This window comes from Sphaeroforma arctica (genome assembly GCF_001186125.1).
Source record: "Sphaeroforma arctica JP610 unplaced genomic scaffold supercont1.552, whole genome shotgun sequence".
Classification (NCBI taxonomy): Eukaryota; class Ichthyosporea; order Ichthyophonida; genus Sphaeroforma; species Sphaeroforma arctica.
Window position 1 is genome coordinate 46,011 of NW_014040006.1, and position 9,872 is coordinate 55,882.

The following is a 9,872-nucleotide window of genomic DNA, read 5'->3' on the forward strand; positions in this document are numbered from 1 at the left end:
TGTATATATATATATACATCTGCCCTTTTGTGTTATACAATATATGCTATAGACAAAGGGGTTAACTGTGTAGCCACATGCCTGTGTTCAATTTTTTTATCTGGAGCTTTGTACGGGCCAAGCCACCATAATTTTGAAGTACTAGACATGGTCTATATATTAGGCATACGCTCAGTGCCACCTTACACTGTGTATAAGTCATCATATGAACTCATACCCTCCCAATCTTCTTACTTTCCCGCTTACATGTGGTCGTATCGCGATGGTGCTGTGGATGCTTTGCTGCTATGGCTTATTGTTGCTGTACATTTGGTGGTGGTGGTTTATTCTTTTTCCTAATATACACATAAACGGTTTTCACATACGTACATTTGCACTTCCTGTGCATGTTTACCTTCATGTGTTGCACTTGTGGTGCTGCAATACGTGCTTGTCGGCTGCACATTCATTCGTCTGTACCAACTCTACACGACACCCACCCACATGTATTGCCTTCGTATCAACCCAACCTTGTGCATATGTGTGCGCATATATCAACATGTGTTTGTATGGGTATTTACACTGGCTATATACTCCCATCCCCTCCTACCACTTGGATGCGATGTTAATCGTGTGCATATATATACACCTCCGTCTATACACATCCGCGTGTCTGTGTGCATCACCCCAATGTGTCCACGCTTGTGACCGTGCTGGAAATACAGTAGGTAGGCCTTTAGCGTCCTACTCAACATCAGCACCTCTACACGCCCCCATCCGAAAGATTATCGTTGTAGGAAGTGGGTTGGCCGGACTCTCTGCGTCGATTGAGGCGTACAATGCTGGAGCGAACGTCGTTCTGGTAGAGAAGGAGCCACGGTAAGGCCCATATGGAGCGCTGCGTGTGGTTATGGGTCTATGTGATTGCTTTGTTGTGGGTTTCTGCATTTTCTATTATTTTTGTATGAACTTATAGATTTATGTGCCTACGCGTATGCATCTAGAGGGAGTGTTTGCATTCTATGTTTTCTGTGTTCGAACGTATGGATTTATCAGTCTACGTATATATATGTATATCTATCTATATATATCTATATATATATATATATTGTGTGTGTGTATGTGTGTTTCTTTGCTACTTGTCAAAACGTATGTCGCACGATCATGCTGCTCAAGGCATGGCTCTGTTTATGAATATATATCACAGGGTGGGAGGAAACTCGGCAAAAGCTACATCTGGTATAAATGGCGCTGCATCTAAATATCAGAAGAACGCTGAAATCGACGATAGCGTTGGTACCTTCAAAAAAGACACGCTTAGGTAAGAAAGGTATCTTTAAACAGACCCAATACCACGTCAGATACGTCTGGGATTGGACGGCGGCAGTGTGTAAAAAAAAGAATAGGAATGCGTGCTTCCATGTGATTTATGCTCACTTTCTATCCGTCAATGTAATTCGCATTCTACTATTTCATTAGCCTCTAGTAGGCACACGTATTTATTAACGCAACATCATCATCGCTCTAAACAACCCTCTGAACTATCTCCAACTTCAACTTTACCCAGCTCTGGAGATGGCCTGTGTGTTGAGAGTCTGGTAGACCTACTGGCGAATAACAGCGCCAGTGCCATCGATTGGGTCTCCTCCTTTGGCGTTGAGCTGAGCAACATCGTTTTCATGGGTGGACATTCGGTATGCGTACACGTGATTCCTTCGTTCGATCTGTACCCTGTTGTATGAGCAACATCGTCTTCATGGGTGGACATTCGGTATGCGTTCACGTGATTCCTTCGTTCGATCTGTACCCTGTTGTATAAGCAACATCGTTTTCATGGGTGGACATTCGGTATGCGTACACGTGATTCCTTCGTTCGATCTGTACCCTGTTGTATGTGTACACATATAGTCTGTCTGTTTTCCTATAACTGGTTATTAATATATACCACACTAGGGTGATGTATCCTTCCTGCTTCGCATAGCTTTTTATTTGTGTACACGCGCAGCGTGCCTGCTTTCCATGTAGCTGCTAATCGATACTTACTATACTCGAAGCAATACTCGCATATCATTTATATGACTTTTTTGTGAACCACCAATATAATAGGGTTCGTACACACACCTCCGCTTAAAAATTGTTTTCAAGCACTCCTGCTCTAGTTTATGTGCAATTACATGGTCTTCCTTTACCCAGGGGGGGGGGACTACTACTCTGGGGTAGTTTTAGATTTGCATTCTTCTTCTTGCGATTGAAAACTTCTACCGCGGGTTAGCAAATCCTACCTACACACAACTTGCTGTTGAGATCTGTTGCTCTTGTATAGGTATACGTACATATCGTCCCTATAACTTATTGTTGATATGACTGTTCTACGGTAGGATGTTCCCGCTTAAACTTGTAGTTAAAAACTACTGCCCTATAGTAGGTGTACACACATGTGCTACTTATGATATGTCATGTTTCGCTACCCGTCCAGTGGATGTGCACGCACATGCTTTTAGTTTAGCTTGGTATTGAAAACCACTATACATGCTTTTAGTTTAGCTTGGTATTGAAAACCACTATACATGCTTTAGTTTAGCTTGGTATTGAAAACCACTACTCCAGACTTAGGCATTCCATTGCAGCAACAGACCAGGTCCATGTTGGCCTCGGCAAATACGCATCGCCCAATTTATCTACAGTATTAGCGATCGCTGACCACAGTGAAACGATAAAATTGCTTGCTTCAATTTCGGTTCCTACTCATACTGGCAGCAACAACAAACAACTGTAGTATCACATACATGCTTGTGTTTCAATTAGCATTCGTAATCACTCATACGGCAACCACGAACACTGACTATGATGATGTATTCTATTGCTGACCTTAATTCATATACAAATTATACTTGCAGCAACAACGAACACATAGAGAACCAGCCAGACCCGATGGTAAACCCAGTCCCGTAGGCTTCAACATTGTGAGTGCGTTGAGAAAACACGCTGAAAGTCTAGTTGGAGGTATGTGGTTATATATATATCGATTTGCAAACATGTCACGAGTTTATGTCGATTCATATAAATTTTTGACCGAGTTAGTAACTAGGTTTATTATCACTAACCTGATTTCAACAGACAAATTCGCGATCAAGACTGGTACTAAAGTAGAACGGGTCATAACGACGAAGGCTGGGGAGGACATTGTGGCGAGCGGCGTGCAAGTCTCAGATAGTGACGGAAATGTAAGTCGTGTATTCGTACTGATATATATATATATATGTGTGTGTGTCTGTGTCCGTGTCCGTGTCTGTGTCTGTGTGTTTCTACATACATATATAGTCAAAATCAGTTACACACATATATGTTAATGTACTCACATGCGACTTGTGTGATCTTTATCTCCATCAGCGTGAAGAGCTTATAGGCACAATTGTCTTGGCAACCGGTGGCTATGGCAACGATCATACCGACTCCTCGCTTTTGCAGGAGTTCAAGCCTGAAGTCGCGAATCTGCCGACTACCAACGGACGTATGTGATGCCCGCGTGAGCGTCTACTGCTGTGCTTGTGCGTATGTGTGATTGTGATTATGCTGATTTGTCCTTACTGAGATACCTACACGCGCCTAAAGCGTCGGCCCTGCCATTGATACATCGCTGATGCAAATGAACAATTTGAGTGGTTGTATTTAAAACCTTAATCCAGTTGCTATTTATTGGATATATCTCGTAAAAAATTGGGTATTAACCACAGAATTCGCCCTGATTCTCGTATCCATAGCCTTCGCCACGGGTGAGGGTGTGAAGATGGGTAGGGCTATTGGGGCGCAGCTGATGCATATGGACAAGGTGCAAATCCACCCCACTGGATTCATTGAGGTGACTGACCCCAACTCTGCGAGCAAGTTCTTGGCCCCTGAAGCGCTCAGAGGCTCGGGTGGCATCCTTTTGAATTCAGGTAGAATAGGTTATATAACGGGATATGTAGTATCGGATGTTGGGAGGGCTGCTTCTTCTGTTTCGCTGAAGGTGTGATATCATTGCTGACGGAACATGCGATAGCGGATGCTGTGTTCTTGGAATGCGCGTGAATGTATTTCCCTCTGTACTTCGACCGGGGATTGAAGTGTCTAAAGACTCCCAAGTATACTGTCAGGACCGTTGATCTGAATCATTCAAAGGTTCTGGCTGGGTTTTACTCACATACCCAGTGTCCTATCGCGGTCGCGCACGGTTGCTCACGCACTCAAAATATCTACAATTATCAAACACACACAACGTATCAACACACACAACGTATCAACACACACAAACAAATGGATGCCAACAACGCAGTAGCACATACGTACACATGAGCGCTAACACACACGCCCTGCGGGGAACCGAGCACACACGCACGATGAATACAGACACTAACATGCGTCATACACGCATACACGGCTCACCCCTTGTCCTACCAGAGGGCAAGCGCTTCACCAACGAACTCGGGCGCAGAGACGATGTGACGGCTGCTATCTTCGCGCAGAAGACCACCCTCAAAGGCGTGGACAACTCCCCATCCGTAGCCTACATGCTGCTGAACGAGGACATGTGCGATAAGTTTGGGCAGCCAAATTTAGGGTTCTACAAGTTCAAGAAACTGGTCAGGCCTGTGGAGTCGCTGAAGGACCTGGCCGAGGAAATGGGTGCGGATGTCGAGGTACACACAGTGTGTTGTGTTGTGTGTGGTCTGGTGTTCGGAGGCTATGCTTTCAGTGTGTTAGAGGTATAGGGTTTAGGGGTGGAAAGGTAAGGTCTGTTGAACGACTTTGCGGAGAGATAGGTGCGGTTGCCTGGGTATATGCATTGTGTCGTGTGTAGTGTGGTGTTCGGAGGCTATGCTTTCAGAGTGTTAGAGGTATAGGGTTTAGGGGTGGAAAGGTAAGGTCTGTTGAACGACTTTGCGGAGAGATGGGTGCGGTTGCCTGAGTATATGAATTGTGTTGTGTTGTGTGTGGTGTGCGAAGACTGCGCTTCCAGGGGTTTAGAGGGTTGGTATTTAGACTTTAGAGAGCCTTCCCGAGGATACAAATTCTAGTGTGTGGGTACAAAATGTGTCACGCCATAGAAAAGCCGGCTTTGCAAAGTCATGACCCTCCAGGCTGTGAACACGTAGGGTTTTCGGGTTTTAGGAGAACGCCATTGTATGCACAGCTCGTACACGCACACTCAACTCGTCTGCTCGCTCTTGTTATGTTGTTATCAACAGACTCTGAAGGAGACCCTCAGCAACTACGGCAAGGATGCGGATCCATTTGGCAAGAAGGTCATCCCCTACACCTTCAACGCAGACTCCGACAAGCTCTGTATGTGCGAGTCTCTGCCAACTGTGTTTCTACTATGCATTATATCTTGGGGTATTAGAAGTTTAAAACCTAAACCCGGCCTTGAACTGTGTACTCACTGGCGGATTCATCTCACCCTATCCAATTGTTAACACTACACCGTGGGAGATTTAAGCCTAGTCACCCAGGCAAGCATCCTGGCTAAAGACTTGCCCACTCATCGCCTTGTGCATATAACCTATACCATCTATACAGGGGTTGCCGTCATCACACCTGCCATCCACTACACAATGGGAGGTCTGAGTATCAACACCCAGGCCAACATAATGGCCGATGGCTCCAACAGACCCATCAAGGGACTGTATGGCGCAGGAGAGGTCACCGCTGGGGTTCACGGCGGCAATCGTCTGGGTGGCAATTCGCTGCTGGAGTGTGTGGTACGTAAAGTGTGTGGTCGTGGTGACGCAAGCGTGGCTGTAGCCTGCGTGTGTGTGTATCACTGGAGTGTGTGTGTGTGTGTATCACTGGAGTGGGTGGGTGTGTGTATCACTGGAGTGGGTGGGTGTGTATATCACTAGAAGGGATGGGTTCATAAGTCTTGGCTATAGTCTGCGTGCGTGTATATATAGGCCATATGATTCCTGTGAGCGTGTATGTGCACTTTGCGACAATCGACTGGATCTGCAGTGTGGATTACGGTCTATTTCAGTAGGAGTCCAAATGTATATACACAATGTATGCGGTGACTATGTACATTGATATGCTGCTCATTTGCATTTGCATTTGCTATTTGTTTCAATAGGTCTTTGGGCGCATCGCGGGCAAGTCTGCCGCTACCTACACACAGGACACCTTGGCATCTGCCAGAGAACTCGACGAGCCTACAGAGTAACCCCGAACACCTCCAAGAGTAACTCCCGGAGGCACAGAGTAGCTTCAACTCAACCATTAATAAGTTGAGTCACCACTCTTGATAGAGCTGTGCTGGCTGGACAGACCAAAGTACCGACCCAGGCAAGGCCCTGCGGAATCTTCAGTGAATGAGACCGTATATATAAATATACATATATATATATATGTGTGTGTGTGTGTGTGTGTGCGTGTGTGTGCGCGCGTGTTACGAATGATAAGCGTCTTACTAGCCAGCTCAACGCCTCTCGAGTATTGAGAGTAGTTTCATAGAGTACATGCCGTTTGCAATAAAACGAATTGATAGCAGTTCTAGTGACTATAAGTATTCCATATCAAATACCACTGAAACACATTTTTGGCATGTGTCTTCACTTTAAACGCTTCACATCAAAAATCGATGACCCACATTCGTTATATCTGTTGATGACTCATTGCTATTACCAACTACGAGCTTTCAATTCTGTTACAATAAATAAGGTTTGCACTTTTCTTGCTCGCCCTCTATTGCAATAAACCATGACACTCACAAAACCCGATCGCGAGGCTCCATATCCAATATTTTCTGACTCATCTTTCGGAATCCTCATTGTTCCCTCATTGCTTTACCAACAACGAGCTACCAGTCCGGCTATAATAGACGTGCTTAAACTTTCTAGCTCATTTTCTATTGCAATTAACCTTGACACAAAAACAACCCCAACCACGCAAACATGGGGAGACATACATGGTTAGCCACAGTAGGCAATAAAAATCGGTGTTTCTAATATTCCACCGAACACGGTCAGTGGGTGCGGTGAGTTGCTGATCTTCTATGGACCGTCCTAATTTAGACGGCTATCCACTTCCAGCCCTCTACACTGGAGCCAGCGTCCTAATTATCACCACGGGTGCCCATTCATTGGCCAAATAAGTCGCCGGATGTTCAGCCGTACAGTCTAACGTAACTTTTGGCCTTGGGTGACTTGCGAGCATTAGGTCCGGTGGGTACAGAAAACATTCACTACAGTTTGTTGATTAGAGTTGTTTCTGAATCAAACCCCTTTTTTGCTACCATGGGGGTCTAATTAAGGGCCAATTTGTCTCAGGAGTTTAAGCTGTACAGTCTAGCGTATTTTCGGTGCGACTTGCATATGAGGATTATGTGCAGTGTAAACATAGTGGTCATGTTTTTTGTTGTCTTGTTTTAGTTTGTTTCTACACTAAGACCCTTTTTTTCCTTCCATAGGTGTCTAATAAGGGCCAATTTATCACAGGAGTTTAAGCTGTACAGTTTAGTGTATTTTCAGTCCGGCTTACATACGAGGATTGAGTGGGGTGCAAACATAGTATTCATATTTATTCTTTTATTAGTTTTGTTTCTGAAACAAGCCCCTTTTTTCTTCCCACGGAGGTCTGTATACGGGCCAATTTGTCGCAGGAGTCCACGCCTTGCAGTCTAGCGTATCCTGTGCGCGACTACCTCTCAGATTCTTTAGGCTGTACACCGCGTGAGGAAGCTTGGCCAGTTCCGATCTGTGGATGTTCAGGGTTTTGAGGTTTTAGGGTTTTGGGATTTTTATGCGACAGCCTACTAAAATCGAACAATTTTTTTAGGTGTGACCGAAAAAAAACAATGTTTAAGATGCTGTGTATTATGGGTGTATTTATGAAGGTTCTCCGAGCTTTTGTACGATATGAATACATGAATGGCATAGCCTTCTAAATTGAACATGAATGGGTATGGGTTCATTGCGATCTGCAAGGTGTGTCAGGGACACTACTCGTATGTGCGTAAATGTGCGCTAAAGGGATGTTTATGTGAAATCTATTCGGTACGCATGTAAATGTATGTCAGTGAGACATGCACATGCATTTTTTACCACTTAGATATGTACGGATGCTGAAACTACAGCACTACTAGGCCATGCCAATACTTATAATAAGTATAACAATGCCTTGAAACCGGCAACAAAATCGTAACGGGTACTTCATCGACCAGAGTCCGAAAAACCTATGCGGGACAAGATCACCCCTACTGAATCAGTTCAATCAATTCAGTATTAATATGAAACTGAAAACCGCATCAATGGCATCACCAGTACCAAATCAGATAAACTGATTCAAAACTAATTTTCAAAACACTAATGGCATGGCATCATCAGTACTAAATCAGATCAATTAATTCAGATATGATATGAAACTTAAAAAAAAACTTTTAAATCAGTACTAAATTGGATCAACTAGTTAGATATTAACATGAAACTAAAAAATACACGAATGGCATCGTCAGTATTAAATCAGATCAATTAATTAGATATTAATATGGATTTAAAAAAACACGAATGGCATCATCAGTACTAAATCAGATCAAACAATTTAGAAATTAATATGAAACTAAAAATAAACGCATTAATGTCATCATTACTAAACCCGATCAATTAATTCAAATACGATAACCAAAGGCACACCAAGACAAGTAACCCGGGGACAAGAGCTGTATTCCTAGGACAAACGTCAGTCCTACTGACTTGGCATGGACGTCAGATCCGCTCTTTGTCACTTCGTGACTACTAAATACGACAAGCAAGCACATTCCAAACCAACGCCCTACAGACGACCGAGGCTTACTTGCGTGCTACTTACTTGTCTGCTATCTTCAGCAACTCTACAACCGCTTTGGGGTCCATGGCGGGCAGGTCCAGATGGTCGATGCACAGCAGCGCCGCTTGCGCCGTCTGTTCTGCGTTCAGCTCTTGAGACTCAGCCCACGACATGCACAGCTTCATCAGCTGCACAGTACACGGGGGGTAGAGGGAAGGTAATGGAAATTGTAGCGTATTCTATTGGTGCAATGGAAATGTTTGCACTCCGCTGTCATGGCGATAAGCACAGCTTCGTCAGCTACATAGTACAAGGGGGACAGAGAGATAAAGAGTACGGGCGTAACGCAATGAAAATTGTAGCGTATTCTATTGATACAATGGGAATGTTTGCACTCCGTTGCCATGGTGAAATGCACAGCTTCATCAGTTGCACAGAACAACGATGATAGAGGGATAGAGGTGACGGACGTAAGGCAATGGAAGGCAGATGTTGCGCAATAGAAACCATGTACTATAGGTACTTGCTACTAGTGCATATACATCAACAATCGAAGAAACGATACCTACCTTGTTCGGTGTGTATCTTCTCTTCATTTGCGTGTTGTTGAGGAGCCTGGCCATACTCCCAGATTCGATGGGATTAGTTATGCCCCAAATCAAGTGTCGCACGGTCGACTTTGAGTCCTCAAAATCTGGAGAGGTTGAGTGCATTTCAGTACAAGAAAAACGGACAAGGAGCCAGGCAAAAGGTGGGTGACTATAAAGCAAGACAATTCTAGGGGGGGGGGTATAAAGTTATAAAACGTGACAATTCGTGGGGGGGGGGGGGGGGGGGTTATAAAGCGGAACAATTATAGATCCTATAGACAACGGCTAGTGATATTCTCAGAGATATCTATAGGATAATGTACATCTACCTACCGTGGTTACTACCGGCAGTCAGGCAATCACAAGCAGTATTAACAAGTATACACAACTGTTCGTGATGTGCTCAGAAGACTCGTATAACCATATATCAATGATTCTTTTACCTACCATGAGTACGAACTATTAACAATCACACTTTACCTACTATGGGCGACATCAGATGTCACA

At 44.3% G+C, this 9,872-nt stretch overlaps 2 protein-coding genes across 2 annotated transcripts in view; one reads left to right on the forward strand and one right to left on the reverse strand.

Moving 5' to 3' along the window:
* The window catches only part of SARC_07182 (hypothetical protein), an 8,323-nt gene extending 1,813 nt beyond the window's left edge, over positions 1-6,510 (forward strand). The window contains exons 3-13 of the mRNA XM_014298884.1: positions 764-858; positions 1,187-1,300; positions 1,547-1,673; positions 2,877-2,982; positions 3,097-3,203; positions 3,370-3,490; positions 3,741-3,917; positions 4,420-4,658; positions 5,208-5,304; positions 5,539-5,720; positions 6,086-6,510. Of these exons, the coding sequence (XP_014154359.1) occupies positions 764-858; positions 1,187-1,300; positions 1,547-1,673; positions 2,877-2,982; positions 3,097-3,203; positions 3,370-3,490; positions 3,741-3,917; positions 4,420-4,658; positions 5,208-5,304; positions 5,539-5,720; positions 6,086-6,175 (1,455 nt within the window). The 3' untranslated portion in view covers positions 6,176-6,510. The remainder of the gene's footprint in view (positions 1-763; positions 859-1,186; positions 1,301-1,546; positions 1,674-2,876; positions 2,983-3,096; positions 3,204-3,369; positions 3,491-3,740; positions 3,918-4,419; positions 4,659-5,207; positions 5,305-5,538; positions 5,721-6,085) is intronic.
* Positions 6,511-7,478: 968 nt separating this feature from the next.
* SARC_07183 (hypothetical protein) overlaps positions 7,479-9,872 on the reverse strand; it is a gene marked incomplete at its 5' end in the record, with an annotated part of 7,073 nt that continues 4,679 nt past the window's right edge. The window contains 3 exons of the mRNA XM_014298885.1: positions 7,479-7,707; positions 8,818-8,963; positions 9,345-9,461. Coding sequence (XP_014154360.1) covers positions 7,542-7,707; positions 8,818-8,963; positions 9,345-9,461 — 429 coding nt within the window. The 3' untranslated portion in view covers positions 7,479-7,541. The remainder of the gene's footprint in view (positions 7,708-8,817; positions 8,964-9,344; positions 9,462-9,872) is intronic.